The sequence below is a fragment of the Felis catus genome, chromosome F1 (assembly GCF_018350175.1).
Source record: "Felis catus isolate Fca126 chromosome F1, F.catus_Fca126_mat1.0, whole genome shotgun sequence".
In the NCBI taxonomy this organism is placed as follows: Eukaryota; Metazoa; Chordata; class Mammalia; order Carnivora; family Felidae; genus Felis; species Felis catus.
In genome coordinates this window covers 15,455,305-15,473,103 of record NC_058384.1, presented here as the reverse complement: position 1 = coordinate 15,473,103, position 17,799 = coordinate 15,455,305, and the positions used below count along the sequence as shown (strand labels likewise).

At 39.5% G+C, this 17,799-nt stretch overlaps 1 protein-coding gene across 8 annotated transcripts in view; it reads left to right on the top strand.

The window, feature by feature from the left end:
- Positions 1 to 17,799, top strand: part of SLC9C2 (solute carrier family 9 member C2 (putative)) — an 86,772-nt gene that overhangs the window by 46,742 nt on the left and 22,231 nt on the right. For all 8 annotated transcript variants that reach the window (XM_045048622.1, XM_019821631.3, XM_045048625.1 and 5 more), the window contains 7 exons: positions 1,047 to 1,166; positions 2,377 to 2,575; positions 3,054 to 3,242; positions 6,745 to 6,894; positions 11,874 to 11,925; positions 14,369 to 14,517; positions 16,999 to 17,124. In XM_045048622.1, the coding sequence (XP_044904557.1) occupies positions 1,047 to 1,166; positions 2,377 to 2,575; positions 3,054 to 3,242; positions 6,745 to 6,894; positions 11,874 to 11,925; positions 14,369 to 14,517; positions 16,999 to 17,124 (985 nt within the window). The remainder of the gene's footprint in view (positions 1 to 1,046; positions 1,167 to 2,376; positions 2,576 to 3,053; positions 3,243 to 6,744; positions 6,895 to 11,873; positions 11,926 to 14,368; positions 14,518 to 16,998; positions 17,125 to 17,799) is intronic.

Sequence of the window (17,799 nt, the reverse complement as noted above, 5' to 3'; positions counted from 1 at the left end):
ATATGATTAAATAAAATTTAAAAGCTGAGAGTTAAATGTCCAGGTTGATCAATTTATCTCACCTATGCTCATCTATTTGTCCATCCATCTATCTATCCATCCCCTTATTTTACTTGTTTACCTTTTTTTCCCCTGAAGGTTAATAACTTTGGTGACATTAGGAGATTCTGGAAGAAGTGTAATTAGATAAGAGACTAGGGGAGCCATAAATGGAACTTATGTAGTTTCAGATACTGTTATGATTATCCCATCTTTCTATCATATTTGCTAAGTTACTGGGTAGGGTAGGTAGGGAAGCCTGGAGCCTGTCATTAGGCTGCTTCCTCAGGTGGAGCAAGTCTTGAAGGAACTGACCCCACTGATGGAGTTAAATCTAGTGGGAAAAACTCAGGTGTTGAGAGATATGTCAATATCTGGTCACAGTCCTGGTACAAATTAGCTAATGGATGATCTAAGACAAAGCTTGTGGGGGCAACAACGATAGGAAATTCTGTCTGGGTGATAGTTAACATTTCAGGAGTCTGGTAACCTATCTGGGAGATCTAACATCAGTTCCTAAAGTTTGGAAAGGGTAGAGCCTTCAGGGCCTTGGGGAGGCTTGGGTTAGGCAAGGCATGACAAAGGAGGGCTTGATTCTGGACCCCAAAAAATTGGTCTGGAGAAGCTTTAATTATGTGCTACCTCAAGCCAAGCATGGTTCAATGAACAGAGGCAGGAAGAGTTTCCTGTACCGTGACCATGAGTGGGTAGGTGGATGGATACAGAGGCTCAGGATGGTGCATTTAAAAAATATTTTTAAGTTTATTTATTTATTTTGAGAGAGAGGGAGAGCACAAGCAGGGGAGGGGCAGAGAGAGAGGGAGACAGAGAATCCCAAGCAGGTTCTACACTGCCAGCCCAGAGCCCCACATGGGGCTCGAACTCACAAACCATGAGATCATGACCTGAGCCAAAATCAACAGTTGGGTGCTTAACCAACTGAGCCACCCAGGTACCTCCAGCACTTGACTTTTATTATAACATATGTGTATATTTTTCTCTGTTAGATTCATGAGTATTTACGATGTTTCAACTTACATAAGAGCTAGAAGTTGGCTTATGAAGTTTAAAAACATGTTAACTTTTTTGGAATATCATAAAGATAAGGCACTTCTTATTCTATATGGGTAAGTATTATAAACCGTAATAGCAATAGACAAAAATATAACCTTTTCTACATTGTCAGCATTGATTACATTGATTTTCCTTATTAAGAAAAATCAACTAATAGTATGGTCAACTCTTATTGATTGGTGATGGAGCAGAGTTCTTGCTTCTCTTTCCCCACTCTGTTTTGGCAACTTTGCTGATATCTCTATTAGAGAGTAGGTAGGGAGAAGAATAAAAGAATGGTCACATTTGGACTCTTTAAGGGTTAACTGCCATGTCTAAAGGTCATATTACAAATTGGACTGCTTTCACATCCTTCTGGTATTCTTCTGGGTATAACAGTGATCAGGGGAGAGAAAGAACAAACTCATGGTCTGTAACTTCCTCTCAATTTCATCTGTGCCAAGGGGTGGCTCTGTTGATGTCCATTACTAGGAAAAACACAACATGGCCTTAATAATAGCTGTAACCAATTTACCAACAATAGCTGTAACCAAACTATCACAAGATACAGATTTCACTGAACTTGTGTAAAGTTTTCCCTTTAGTGTATAAGTTGTGAACTTACATACTTTTTAGAGCAGGAAGGCAGGTTTTTCTGCTAACGAAAGATGTCAACATGAGAAATGCCAGAAATATTAATGCTACTAAATTTTAAGTGGGCATTGACATACATTTCATAACAAATTCTGATGATTAAAAATTTTTTTCCATTAAGTTTGAAGAGAAATATAAGAAATTAAAATCCTAAGGTCTTGACATATATCCAGGTAACCTATTTTTGTTGGGCTCTACTTAGGATGGATTGAAAAGAAAAAAACAAAACGACATTATAATTACTGAATAAAATATTTTTTCCTGTTCTTATTTTAAATGATGCTGATGTTTTTGTCTAAATTTATTTGTTTCTTGCTTTTGATGTCTGAATCTTTGCCTTGTTTCCTATGTACTATTATCTTTGATTTTAAAAAATGCTCCCCATCCTGATATAAATTAGTAAGAACTATATTTTTTATCTTTTTCTATTAGATATATTTTTCTTTTTCTATTAGATTATATTATGATTATTGTGTATAGAAAGTATGCTTTAGGTTTTTGCTTAGTTTATGTTTGTGTACTCTTCTTCAAGTTAATGTTAATGATTTGTTAAAACAAATGTTGAACTTCAGATCTTAATCGTTATATTTTTAAAGTGATCTAACATTGTATTTGATCTCTTTTTTTCAGAAATAATAAATTTCTGCTTTTTGTATATCACATTGTATTTTCAGAAGAATTTGAATATGCAGGACATGTTATAACATTAATATACATTTATCCCATGATAGTGCATCTATGGCCAATGGCAAGAGAGTTAAATGTGTCAGCACTTATGTCAATAAACTACTATTTTGTATTTTTATATATATTTCAATCAGCACTGAAGGTACTGTTTAAAATAGAAATGTATCCAATAAAAAGAATAATTCAGATATTTTTAATCTATTTTTGTCATATGCAAAAAATAAATAAGGGGATAAACCCAACTTGGTTTGCTAGGTCCTTGCCATAAGATGAGAACCATTTTTTAGGATAAATGCTTCAAAGATCATTTGTCAGCACCAGTGTTTTCATACTTTATTATTAATAGAATTGCAAAAACTCTGTTTACTGCTATTTTTAACTGCTTGTTTTTGACACTTCAACTTCATTATAGATTATATTTTGAATCAAATTATAATTTCTGATGTTGGAGATTAAAAATAATTTTTCTGAAATTCTAAATGAATAACTTAAAACTCAACTTTTGGAATGTAACTCACTTATAGTTGAGGATTTAACTGTTAATGTCAAAGATCCATCACTGTATACATCACTGTATAGGTGCTATGAAATAACATACATTCTCTTTGCTTTCCAAATAGATAATAATTTTGAAAAGGAAATATTTTCGTGAATATTGGAATACTTTGGACTTTTTTATCATGCTCCTTGGAATCATTGATATCTTTTGTATATACTTTGTCAAATTGAGACAAGACAATTTTGTTCTTATTCAGGTTACAGTAATACTAGGATATTTCAGAATACTTAGGTTTATTCCTCTCATCAAGGTAAAATGTCACATTTCTAAATATTGGGGTTTTTGTCCTACACTGTTTGTTAGATGTGTTAACAAACCTCGTTATATTGAAGGAAACAGAGAAGGAGCTCTCTTTACTTGGAATACTGTCTCTACAGGTGTCTGTATGGTTCACTCTCTCATCTTCTCACAGAGGCTCCCCTGACCAGTCTGTGTAAAATGGCATCCTGCCTCCCCACCCCAGCCAGCTCTCCACCCCATGTTTCTGATGCTCTTGTACCTGCTTAAGGTTTAGCTTTTCCTCATAGCACTCATTACCTTTGTACTGTATGTTGTGTGTACTCTCCACAAGGTAGGGATCTTCATTTTGGTCACTGATGTAACGTCCGGTTCTAGAATGGTACCTAGCATGTAGTGAGTTCTTAATAGATATTTGTTGAGTGAATGAATGAAAATAGTGGTGCCACTTAAAGCAGGGTGACCCAGAAACAAATTCTCCAAGCTTTAGTAAAATGTGCTCATAGATCCCTAACTGTAAAGAAGCACGAAAGTTATTTTCTCTGCAGCCCATGTCTATATAGCATACCACCTATGGAATTTGATTTTACTGTGACCTTCAATCTCTGCAACAGATATTAGTCCTTCTTTCTATGCTTCTGGTTTTGATTCTGAAGGTAGATTTTCAGATTTCCAGTCTCAGCTCCTAAACCTCCCATCTTTCTTTCTAATGGAGTTGTCTTATACAGCTTTTAACTTGGGAGCTTTACCTTTTTATTTTTTTAATTAATTAATTAATTTTGAGAAAGAGAGAACAGGGGAGGAGCAGAGAGAGAGGGGGGAGAGAGAGAATCCCAAGTAGGCTCTGCACTTTGAGCATAGATCCGGGCACAGGGCTCGATCCCACAAACCATGAACTCATGACCTGAGCAGAAATCAAGAGTTGGACGCTTTACCCACTGAGCCACCCAGGCACCCCTTAACTTGGGAACTTTAGATGGTTTTGCTTGCCACTGTATTTTTTTTTTTTGAGTGGTTGAATTCTTATCCTGTCAAGTGAGTTTACTGGTATGTACTGAAGTTATAAAAGATTAATATTTTTTTCAAAACCTGCTGTAAACCCTGGTGACAAAAGGCATTCATTAATCTCCTCCATGTAGTTCCCATTCTCCAAGAAATTTAGTAGTCCTCTTAAAGACAGAATTGTTTGAATGCTCAGACTTGCACTTGTAGACTTTATTTTCTATTCCTTCCTTGATTCTGTGTCAATGTTACCAAGCCTCGGCGTTCATAAGAGTTATCACACAGAGTTGTATATACAAAAGCTGCTTTAAGTGGTAATTTTGATTATTCATGATTTTTGCTCTATGACTGAGTTTAGAGCCAAGTGCCCACCTAAGGTATAACCCCACTGGAACACAGACTATTCTAGAAATCAGGATATGTAGCATGGGGCTAAGTCTTAAAATGGAAGGGAGAAGGGCGGCTGGGTGTGGTTCAGTCAGTTAAGCGTCCAACTTCAACTTAGGTTATGATCTCATGGTTCCTGAGTTCAGGGCCTGTGTCGGGCTCTGTGCTGACAGCTCAGAGCCTGGAGCCTGCTTCAGATTCTGTGTCTCCCTCTCTCTCCGTCCCTCCCCTGTTCACACTCTGTCTCGCTCTCTCAAAAATAAATGTTAAAAAATATTTTTTTAATGGAAGGGAGAGGTTTCCTTGTGTCATCCATTTTTATACAGTGACTGTATGCAGATGAAGGTAAAACAATCACCGTGGAAGTAATACTTTGTGGAAATGTCTCTCTGAGGGAAGTAAAGATTTAAAGATGTGTTATTGTACAAGTCAAATCTATTCAGAGTATGAACCAGTTGCTGCTTCTGTCCAGCACACTTGACAAATCTCAATGAAGTATATTTAATGAATTAATATAATCAGGATCAACTTTTTCTCTTGAGCACTTACTATGTTCCAGGAAGTGTGCAAAGAACTGTACGTACGTGATCTAATTAAATGATTGCAATAACTCCGTGAAGTAGGTGTTACCACTATATAAAGTCAGGTGCTCTAATAGCCAGTCCTCAGCACAATGTGGCTTTCAAAAGAAACCTGCATTGGAAGGCTTGGAAGAATGATGGAGATTTTTACTTTAAATCCTCTTAGGAACAGCTCATGGGGGGATTAGTGCATCACAGAATGAAACTTTGTAAAAATCCTCTTCTATCTCTCCCTCTGCCCAAACTTACACAACTATCAGAGTGGCTAAAAGTCTCTTCTTTCTCTGCTCTTATAATTCCTTTGCTATGATGTTCTTTTCTTCTTCTCATGTTCCTCCTTTGTTACTTGGTTCCTCACCATCTGCCCTGCAGTCTGATGTGACTCTCTCTGTAATTGACTGCATTCTTTTATTTTTTTATTTTTTTAAGTTTGTTTATTTTTGAGAGAGAGAGAGCGTGCAAGTGGGGAGGAACAGAGAGGGAGAGAGAGAGAATCTGAAGCAGGCTCCAGGCTCTGAGCTTTCAGCACAGAACCTGACATGGGGCTCAAGCTCACGAACCACGAGATCATGACCTGAGCCGAAGTTGTGCGCTCAACAGACTGAGCCCTCCAGGCGCCCCTTGACTGCATTGGTTTTTGAGGAGCAGCTCAGTTGGACTTTGGGTACTTTAGTATTATTATTCTCATCTTACAGATGAGGAGACTGAGTCCTCAAGGTTGCAAGTAACTTGCTGAAGGTCACAGAGCTGGTGAATAGTAGAGCTGGTCCTTGAGCCTAGGAAGGTTTATATTTAAAACCCCATTCTGTTCAGGGCAGTTGGGTGGCTCACTGGGTTAAGCCTCTGACTTCGGCTCAGGTCATGATCTCACAGTTTGTGAGTTCGAGCCCTGTGTCAGGCTCTGTGCTGACAGCTTAGAGCCTGGAGCCTGCTTCAGATTCTGTGTCTCCCTCTCTCTCTGCCCCTCCCCAACTCATGCTCTGTCTCTCTCTCTCTCAAAAATAAATAAACATTAAAAACAAAACAAAAAAACACATTCTGTTCAATCACCACACTCTCTTGTTTCAGCTTGTGATTTGAGAAATTTAGAGCTGAGAAGTATCTTTAATACCTACTGTTCCTTATCTTGCAAGTTAAGAAACCAAGGGGCAGAGGGATGATTGATTTAGTTGGTGACTATCATGCAGGTTAGGAGACCACTTGTCTCCTGAAATCTGGGGGTGTGGAGAATGGGGGGTAAAGGCAGTGGTGAGGACTTCCCTCACCAGGTATGCATTGACCTTTCATTCCTTTGAAGAGTGGCTCTTAAACTTGAGTGCGCATAGGTAGACTCACCTGGAGAACTGGTTAGGACAGATTTCCGAGCCCAGCCCCAGAGTTTCTGGTTCAGAGGGTCTAGAGGAAGGCCTGAGAATTTGCATTTCTGACAAGACTCTGGGTAGTGCCCGCTGCTCCCTCTGATGATACTTTGAGAATGCCTACCGTGGAGGGTGCTTTTCCTCATCAAATGTTCAGGCTTTTTTTTTTTCCTCTTCACTGTTCCAGATAATAATACCACTACTGATAAATATTGTCGATGTGCAGATCAAAAAGCGCCTCCACTTGATGTATAGTATTACAAAAGGTTATGTCAAAAGTCAAGAGGATACCAAATTTTTAATAAAACAAATTTCCAGCCGAGAATCAATATATCAGGTGAGAGACAAGCCCTGGTCACTTGGGAAAACAATCGTTTGGGTGTATTCATGTCTTTTAACACTACTTCTGCATGTATTTACATTTTTTTTAGCTTATTTATTTTTTGAGAGAGAGAGGGAGCTGAGGAGGGCAGAGGGAGAGAGAGAATCTCAAGCAGGCTCCACACTGACAGTGTAGAGCCCAATGCAGGGCTTGAACTCACAAGCCTTGAGATCATGACCTGAGCCAAAATCAAGAGGCAGAAGCTTAACCGACTGAGCCACCGGGGTGCTCCTACTTCTATAAGTGTTTGACCCAATGGATAAATTGTAGCAAGTAAAGGGCCATTCGATGGTTTATTACATTATCCGAGGTGCTGAGGTGCCACAGAGAACAGTCTTTGCTCTTTACCTTTCAGGTATCTTTATCAAGCTCATTTATGATCTTCATAGAAGACAATCTATCTCTTTGTTTTTATTTTCTGAATGCAGACTTGAGATCTGTCTGTCTTTGTAACCCTCTCTGAAAGGTAGGGCAAGTTGGAAAAGGCTTCCTGCAGGAATCAAAACTCGAATGAGCCTTCAAAGAAAGGGTAGGTCTAAAGTGGGGAGGAAGAGAGAGGGCAAGAGAACAAAGATTTGACAGTGAAAGCTGGAAATGCTGGTGCCAAGAAGTGGCCGAGTTGTGGTATGTATGTACGTATGTAATTGTTCAAGACCTTCCTTATTTGCAGGCAGTGTGATGTAAGTACCAAGTGGGAGACGAGGACGTAAGCATACTAGGAACTTGAAGATGCAGTGAATCACCTGCTAACTAGGTTCCCTCATGCCAGGCCATCTGTCCCAGGCCTCTCTGCAATTCAGTAGAGTAATGTTCCTAAAGGACTATTTCAAGTTTCATATATGACTTTCTGCTTTAAGAGTATTCAGTGGCTCTGCATGGCCCGAAGGATAAGGTCTTTGAATCGAAATACGTATGTGTGTGTGTGTGTGTGTGTGTGTGTGTGTGTGTGTGTGTGTGTGTATGTACATGGGTGTAGGTGTAGAGAAGAGAGAACACAGAAAAGATGGTAAAAAAATCATCATGCATAATTTTACAACTTGAAAATAATAAAATGTGAGAAATGCAAGTATCCCTCCCTGCGCCCCACTTCCCAGAGACAGCCCTGTACTAACCGTTCTCATGTTAATTCCTCTACTGCTTGCCATGATAATTTTAATAATATGCACATGTATTTAACTCTTGATTCATTATCTCTAAACAGACTTTATTGACTCTCTGCCGTGAAGTATAAGGAGATTAAGACATTGCTTTAGCCTTTTATTTTTCTCCCTGTCTTAAATTTTTGGAGCCATTATTTTTACAGAGAAAAGGTTTATAACATTTACATTCTATTCTGTAAGTATAATTAAGTCTTCATTCTTTTCAAGAAATGACTGCATACATGGAAAACCAAAAAAACAACCTTTACTTTGTTATAATTATTTATAAATATTATTCACTGTAGAAACTACCATTGGATTCAACCCATAACAAAGGAAATATGATCAATATCATTAAACATCTACTACTTAAAAGATACTCTTTTGAGTGAAACAGTCAAATGGTTAATTAAAAAAATTTTTTTTAACTATCTTCCTCTTTTCTTTTGCTTATGGATTCCTTAGCCACTCTTTCTGGAGTCCCATGCGAGCCTCCTTTTTGCTTTCCTTTCATCATGCTAGATTATGCCCATAAGTAATTTTTTCCATAGGTGATGTATGGGCTTCAGTATGCAAAAATCTTTGTATTTTGCTCTTAGAATTATGGACTCCAAAGCTATTTTCTTGAAGATATCGCCATCCATCTTTAGCATTGCTGGTACAAGTCTGACTTTACTTGTGCTTTTGTAGGTGACTTTTTTCTCTTCGTTTAGAGGCTTCTGGGATTTTCTCCTTGGAGTTCTGAAATTTCACCAGAATGTGTCTAGATGTAATTAAAAAAAAAGTTATTGAGGTGCCTGGCTGCTGGCTCAGTCGGAAGAGCATGTGACTCTTGATCTCGGGGTTGTGAGTTGGAGCCCCATGCTGGGTGTAGAGATCACTTAAAATTTTTTTAAAGTAAAAAAATAAAAATAAATGTAAAAACATGATCCCACACAGCACTTGGTGGAGTTTTCATAATTAGAAGATTGCCATCTTCCTTCCCTCACCTCTTTGATTGCTCCCTCCCCTGTTTCTATTTTCTCCTTCAGCAACCTTAAAATTTATTTAAAAGATTAATTTAATTTTTTTTTTCTTTTTCGAAAGAAAGAGTGTGAGCAGGGAGAGGAGCAGAAGGAGAGAAAGGGAATCTCAAGCAGGCTCCATCCTCAGCGTGGAGCCCTACACCAGGCTCGATCCCACAACCCTGGGGTCATGACCTGAGCTGAAATCAAGAGTCAGACGTTCAACCGACTGAGCCACCCAGGCGCCCAGCACCCTTTTAAACACAGTTTTGAATTTCTGGATTTAGTCCTTGTTTCATGTTTTCTCATAACTTCCTACTCTTTCCTCTTTGCAGTGAGAACCCCCCACCCAGCTTGATTTTCCATGTTCCGAATTTAGTCTGTAGCTATGTTTATTCTGCTATTCAGCCCATCTATTACATTCTCTTTCTTTTCTTGACTGAACACTTACTTATCTCCACGTACTGTGATTGCTTCTTCTCATTGAAACTAGTTCCTTTATTTTTTTTAAACAAATGTGATATTCCCTTGAATCTCTTTATTTAAATTTTGTTGTTGCTGTTGTTTCCTGTAGTAGTTCTCCTTCGTTGAGGTTCATTCTTATATTTGTCATGCTTGGTGTTTGTCTTTCATTCTGTTTTCCTCTGCCCAGTGTTTGGTGACTTTTGGTATTATTTTCTCAGCCTAAGTGAGACTCTTGATTTGTAACCTGACAATGAATTTAAATCCTAATTACTGATGACCTAGATCTAATGATCTGTGTGTGTACATAAAATCAGGGATGGCCTGGGGGTTACGTCTTCTGCTTGTTGTGCCTAATTTTTTGTGATGACTGTTATTTACCTCAGGCCCTCAGCCAATAAAGAGAGGCTTTTTCTGAATGAAATTCAGGAGAGGAAAATAGGCTGTGAAGATACCTACCTTAATATTTTAATTTTAATTTCTAAAATACATAAAAAGATTGGTTGTTAAATATCTTCAGAATTTAAGATTTTCTTTTATAATCAGGGAACACTCTAGAATAGCTGAATTTTAGCAAGGCATCTAACATCTTTCATGACATCTTTATAGATAAGCTAGAGAACAATTATCTAGATTTATCAAAGAATTATTGATCATTGGATCAAATGTGCAATAGAATCCTACCTTCGAATATTAGATAAGACAATTAAAAAAACTATGGAAAGTCTAGATTGATCTATAATAGAAAGAAGATAGAGCTCTTCATAGGAGAAAAGATTTCAGAAACAGGAATAGGAGAGAAGAAAAACAGCTGCCGGTGGTGGGAGGTAATGCGTTTTGAGGAGTTGGGGAGAAGGCAGAGATTTGGGGGCCGTGGCCTCGAAGTGTAAGAGATGAAACAAATTCTCCTTTGGAATTTTTAAAGGTGACCTCAGTACAGGTTTAAATATTTTTTGAGATATTTAGGTATCAAACTTGTGTGTATTCTAAAAGTGTTGCGGTTCAAAAACTGACCAGTGACAGCTCATGTTTAGAGGAGTCACATGTGCCCAGCCTTAAGTGATTATATTCTATTTGTAGGTAGGCGTCGGTTCCTATGCTGTCTCACGCAGGTCATTCTCTGGCATTTTTACAGAGTTGCTATGGAGCCAGTTTGGTTTGAAGGGGGTTGTGCACCTGTGCAAGCAAGGTGGGACCATGGTTTGTGGGTGCCAGCTATTAATTTGGCGCCTTCCCAATATTGATTCAATGTTTTCAAGTGAGAAGAAACAACTTAATAAAAATTGTATACCTCGTTCTTATATTCAAAATGAGAGATTTCTTACATGTGATTTTTCTAAACCAAAACAACAACAACAACCATGAAACTTAACTTCAGCTACTTAAACTTTATAATAAGCCAGTAAATAGCACCGTGTTAGCTACTGTTCCCTGTAAATAGCACTATGCCACATGTTATTTGGGCACAGAGTTTCAGTCATCTATGCCTGACAATCCTGGGGAATTGTCAGTTGTGTGGTCCCGGGGCTGTTGTGTGGCCAAGTGCAAGCTCCAGAAAGATTAAAGGTGGAGAATAAGCTCCACGAAGAGCAGTAGCGGGGACATGGCAGGCATTTGACCAAGACCTATTGTATGATTGAACAGAGCTTCACCATGGTTAACCCTTGGAGTAGAGCTATTTCCTAGGTATGTCAGGAGTTCTCTGTAGGAAACATCAACTAACAAAAGCCATAGTTTCTCATTATTCTATTTGGTCTTGTGCTCCTGATAGACAGGCTGTCCAAACAGCTGCTCAGTTGGCTATCCCAAACTGGAGCGCTATTTGTGAGAATTCTCCTTGGTGCAGAGTGGAATACACGCCAACCTTTCCTGGGGCACCTGGGTGGGTCAGTCACTTAAGCATCTGACTCTTGATTTCCGCTCAGGTTGTGATCTCTCGGTTTGTGAGTTTGAGCCCCACGTCAGACTTTGTGCTGCCAGTGCTGAGCCTGCTTGGGATTCTCTCTCTCTCCCTCTCTCTCTCTGCCCTCTCCCCACTTGCTCTCTCTCTCTCTCTCTCTCTCTCAAAAATAAATAAATAAACATTTAAACACACTAATCTTTTCTGCGAAATGCTAGGTCCAGTAGCTATGTAAGCTACTGACTGCATTGTATTTGTTGTAATATGAGGAGGAGCATGGGGAGAGCGGCATACTTGGCACAGAGGGAAGACTTGAGCTAAACATCTTCCCCAAGTCACAAACTAAGTGGGATTTCTTCTTCTCAGATTTTAAAGGCAGACACGCACTTGGCATAATAAGAAATTAATGTCTTTCTTAACTTCTTACAGAAATTATATGAAATTTTGGAAACCAACAAACGAGATGCCATCAAAGAACTAGGTAAGTAGTTGGAGTATCTGATTTCCTGAAATCACACACTATTATCCCATAATTTAGCCACGGGAAGCCAAGTTCATACTCATCTTCGATTACTCATTTATTCATCCAGTGAGCATTTACTGAATGCAGGCAGTAGGCCACGTATGCCAAAAATGCAGAGCCAGGCGGAAGGTATGAGAATATCAATAGATAATTGCAGAAAGTTAGAGAAGGTCTTGTACTGGCCATGGGAGTATAGAGGAAAGAATGAAGGGTGTGGAGAGTGGATTAAGATGGCAGATTCCTTAAGGCTGTCAGAAAAAGACACAAGGCGATTACATTTGACAAAGGGTGCTTTGTTTTGTTTTACTTTGCTTACAAGCATACTCAGGAATGTGGGGCTACAATCTCTTGACATTTCTAGTCTCTCTGCTTGAGTTGAAGCACACAGCAGGAGCCCTAGGGTTTTATACAAAGCTTCTTGGGTCTGCTCTCCTCATAAGGGGCTGTGGGGCAGGCTGTGAGTGTGTGCCAAAGTATCTGGGAGAGAGCCCTGGCATATAGTAGGTTCTTGATAAACGGATGTTACTATAAAAGAGATGAAGTAAAATCACTTTGTATTCATAGCCACATTGTAAGATGCCAAATGGGTTTATGAGGATCATACTTTCCAAATCAAAATTAGAAGAACATGGCCTAATGAATGACATTGTGAATTTGGAGACAATAGGTCAGAATATTTCGGCACTGTCTCAGATAACCCAGGACCCATTGTTGCCTTTACATATAGAGATAGATTTTTATTTCTGTGCTTTTATTTACTTATTTTTTAATGTTTATTTTTGAGAGATAGACAGAGCGTGAGCAGGGGAGGGGCAGAGAGAATCCGAAGCAGGCTCTAGGCTCTGAGCTGTCAACACAGAGCCCGATGCGGGCCACGAACCACGAACCATGAGATCATGACCTGAGCCAAACTTGGATGCTTAACCGACTGAGCCACCCAGGTGCCCCTATTTCTGTGCTTTTAAAGATTAGGGGTGTAGGAGCTGCTATCTCATATTATGCTTTAGATTCATATGGAATATTACAAAGTTTTCTTGATTCAGTCCTGTAAAAGGGAATGCCTGTTCCCACATGGTTACTGCAACTGATTATTGAATGCTAATTATGTCAGGAACTGTGTTATCAGCTTTATGTGCATTATCTCATTTAATCCTTGTAATTACTCCAAGAGGCAAATACTATTACTGTCTTCACTTTATAGATAATAAAGCTGAGGTTTAGAAAGTTTAATGCGCCTCAAGGCATGTGGGTGCTAAGTGCTGAGCTAGATCTCAAGCCCAGGTGCACCTGACACCGAAATCTGTTCGTGATCACGCTATCCTTCATTTTAGTGGCCAGCTCATCACCGTTCAAAAAAAAGTTTGAGTAGCAACCTTGGGTGGCTCAGGGGATTAAGAGTCTGACTCTTAATTTCAGCTCAGGTCATGATTTCACCGTTCGGGAGTTCCAGCCCTGCGTCAGATTCCACGCTGACAGCGCAGAGCCAGCTTGGGATTCTCTGTCTACCACCCTCTCTGCCCTTCCCCAACTCATGCATGTGCGCTCTCTCTCTCTCTCTCTCTCTCTCAAAAAAAAAAAATATACATAAACTTAAAAGAAAAAGTTTGAGTACCTTCCAGATGTCAGGCATTAAAAAAAATTTTTTTATGTTTATTTTTGAGAGAGAGAGAGAGAGGGAGAGAGAGTGGGGTAGGGGCAGAGAGAGAGAGGGAGAGAGAGTGGGGTAGGGGCAGAGAGAGAGGGAGACACAGAATCCAAAGCAGGCTCTAGGCTCTGAGCTGTCAGCACAGAGCCCAATACAGGGCTCAAACTCACGGACTGTGAGGTTATGACTTGAGCCGAAATCCAATGCTTAACTGACTGAACCACTCAGGCGCCCCGGATGTCAGGCATTTTGCTTAATGTCAGGATGACAAAGATGAAAGAGACGCTGTTTTCGCCATGTCTTCCAGTCCAGGTCATGACTTCCTGTGTTCATTAAAGAGGAAAAGCTATGCCATTTGATCTCAGAAATCTCCACCAGCTGAAGCCAGGGGTCTCTTTCATGAAGCCATTTATGCGTTCACCCAACAAAAGTTATATGATGTGAAGGATCAAATAAGTAAGGACCAAAATCCCACACTATAGTAGGTTCCATAATGGAGATATGTAGGACATGCCATGGGAATAAAGAGGAGAGAGTGATTCTCTCCTAGCTGGTGGGGGATGCCAGTTTTCAATGTTCTCATCCATAAAATGCAGATGAAAATAGCTCTAGTCCTACCGGCCTCGCATGTTCTGTATGAAGCAGGAATAAAAGGTTATTGTGTAAGCACTTTGGAAATTACAAACTATTACACACATAATAGTTATTATCGTGGTTATGGCATTGTATGCTTACTGACGGTTTTATTTGCTTCAGGACTCATAGAGCACGAGGGTCGTGATGTTGTCATTGCTTTGAAGACTAGGCAGGCAATCCGGAACGTGATTGCTAAAGCTCTGAAAAACCTCACCTTCCTTTGGTCAAGAGGCATTATTGATAAACATGAGGGCATCGAGATGAATAAGGTAATAAAGCAATTAACCGCGTTGCTTGATTCCATGAGCCCAACACCCGAGGCTGCATTGTTACTTGAGCAGAATGTAAGGAGTGAGGGAGATTAAATCGGGTGTTAGCTGTAATTTGCCTGGAGCCTTTGTTAATGCCAGTGGCAGTTAGTGCCAGTGCTACCTGGTATACACCATGTCAAAACTATTTGGTTGCAAGTAACAGAAACCAACTTGAGCTAGACCTTGCCAAGAAATGGGGCTGGGGGTTTATTATAAAGACATAAGAGTGCCTAACCAAACCCATGGTAGCCAGACCATATGGCCATGCCTGAGGAAGGGACCTGACTGTGGACCTGGAAAGCTTTCTGGGTTCTCCATTTCCTGTGAGGGTTGCCCTCTGTGGCCTCTTCTTTTGGCTCCCTCTACAAACTCATTAGATTTTTCTGCTTGTCTATCCACTGGTGGAATGTGTACTGCCCAGGCTAGGCAGCTGTGACAAGGGAGGTGGGAGTCACATAACGTTAACATGGTAGGGAAAGGATCAGCTTGCGTGTGTGTGTGTGTGTGTGTGTGCACGCGCGTGTGTGTTGGTGGGAGTCTGGGGGTGCAGTTCTGAGAGAGGAGGACCCAGGAAGACACCATAATTGGTTAGCTGATAAATGGACTTTTGAAAAATGATAAATGTATTTGCAAAAAAAAAAATAGGAACATATGACAGAAAAACATATTTAATATTTAATGCTATCACTCTATCACATCCACCATCTAGACTGTGTATTTGTGCAAATATGATTGTTCTTCCTATCCTCTGCAAGAACCTATCAGTTTCCTAACAGAAAGCAGAAATATGGAAGTTCTAGTCCTACCTTCTGTCTGTGTTGACCACTGATAAGCTGCTTCTGGGTATCATATGCTTTTCCTTGTCACTGGCAGCTCCCAGCCAAGGGTCACATGCACTGTGCTTCTGGTCATTCCCTGGATATAGTCCCCTCTCCATGATTCCCAAAGAGAAATGGGTGTGGGACAGGCCAGCTTTCCCCTCTGAGGCTCTATCTCTTTAGGCTAATATTATGGCAAAGGACAAAATGGGTTATATGATTTCTTCTTAGTGTCTGACAGAGGGAAGAAAAGGGCTACTTTACAGTATCCTTCAAGTTGTATATACCTCTACACATGCTGTGGTTTGTATTCTATTCTTTTCATTTACCAGTTGAAGATTATATAAGCTTCAATTGAATTATTGATATTCATTAATTAAAATAAATAAATAATAGCCCTTATAAGGAGAGAGGCTATTTTTTTCTATAGGTTTGTTTAAAAAGGTAATGGGTAAATCAATCATCCAACAATTACTTATTGAATGCATATTAATTGCCTAATTGTCAGCCAAAGAGATATAATTATCTTCTAAGTCATAAGGAGCTAGTCATAAGGAATTACCTAGCTAATTCAATTTAATTGAGTAAATACATGTTGAATACCTACTATGTGTTATGGACTGTTGGGGAGATCGGATACTTAATACAACAATGACCCCAAAGTCCACTGGCTCTTTCTCGTTCTTTTATCCTTTATTCTTTAATCCTTTATTCATCCAGTCAATCAAGTGATTATCTCTTACCTGGTGTGGGAAGCCAGAGAAGGTTTCTGAGAGCCCATAAAACTGAAAATATCCTTCAAAATTAGAAGAATTTAGGGAAGCAAATAATACATGCAAGAAAGATTTGAGGAAATGTGGCATTAAATTGTACAGTAGTCAACTGTGAAGTTTATTTTATTTTTTTATTTTAGAGAGAGAGAGTGTGTGAGTGGAGAAGCAGGGCAGAGGGAGAGAGAGAAAACCTCAAGCAGGCTCTACACTCAGTGTGGAGCCTGACGTGGGGTTCAATACCATGTAGGATCACCTGAGCCAAAATCAAGAGTTGGATGCTCACCTGCCTGAACCATCCAGGTGCCCCAAACTGAGAAGTTTAGATGATCTGAAATTAACACAGTGGGCTACAGTGTTAACTGGATTATAAAGATAATAAATTCAATATGAGTTAATATATCAATTCATAGGGGCACCTGGGTGGCTCAGTCGGTTGAGCGTCCGACTTCGGCTCAGGTCATGATCTCGCGGTCTGTGAGTTCGAGCCCCGCGTCAGGCTCTGTGCAGACAGCTCAGAGCCTGGAGCCTGCTTCGGATTCTGTGTCTCCCTCTCTCTCTGCCCCGCCCCCGTTCATGCTCTGTCCCTCTCTGTCTCAAAAATAAATAAACGTTAAAAAAAATTAAAAAAAATAAACATTAAAAATATATATATCAATTCATAAATTCAATGAGTTAAGGGAAGAATAGGGACAAAAAAGGTTAGAGGATAATTTAAATAGGGTGAGAGAAAGTATGAGTCAAAATTAAAATAAATTTACATAACAATAGTGTTTAAAGATTTCCTTAATTTTTACATAAATCTCTTTTCTGCTATAGGATCTGATCACCATTATTTTGACTGTTTTCAGGTACTTCTTAGGAAAATAAAGGCACTGAATGACTTTCCAATGGCAATCCCGCCACCAACTCCTGACAAATATCTTCATAATATTGTTTGGCTGGAAAATAAAGATGTTCTCATTGAGTTCTTCAAGGTAAAGATTCTGTCTTCTATTCTGGGTCACTTTTGATGATAATTACTTTCCACTCCCTAAAGCAAGATTAACAAAAAGTATATCCAAGGCAAGAATCCTATGATGGCTGATGAAGCATAAGCCAAAATGGAGGCCCAGCAAAACCCAGCTTTCCAGTTTTCTACTTTTTTTTAGAGCAAGGGTTTCAAGTTTAAATTACTATACAGGCAAGGTAGATAATATAAAAGTAAAAGAAGCTGTATAGTATTATAGGGAACAGCAAAAACTGTGGTATATTCCAGAGTTCATGCTCTGTCTAAAGTCAACTGTTAGGAAATTTAGACTCTTACAAGAAATATTTATTGAATCTTCTCCCTGTGCCAGAGGTGGTTCTAGGTTTGGGGATATGCCAGTGAATAAAGCAAATGAAGTCCCTGCTTTCCTGGACTTTATATTATACGCCTAGAGCTAAACAATAAACACATAAACACAAATACGTAGTCTATTAGATGATCTATCAATGCTATGGAGAAAAAGTGAGAAAAGGGAATATAGTTGGGGAGCTATTTTATATGAGGTGGTCAGGGAAGGCTGCTCTAACAAGGTGACATTTGAAGTGGGATCTGCATGACGTGCAGATATCTGGGAGGAGAGCATTCCAGGCAACTGCAGTGCCCTGGTGCGGAGTGTGCTCAG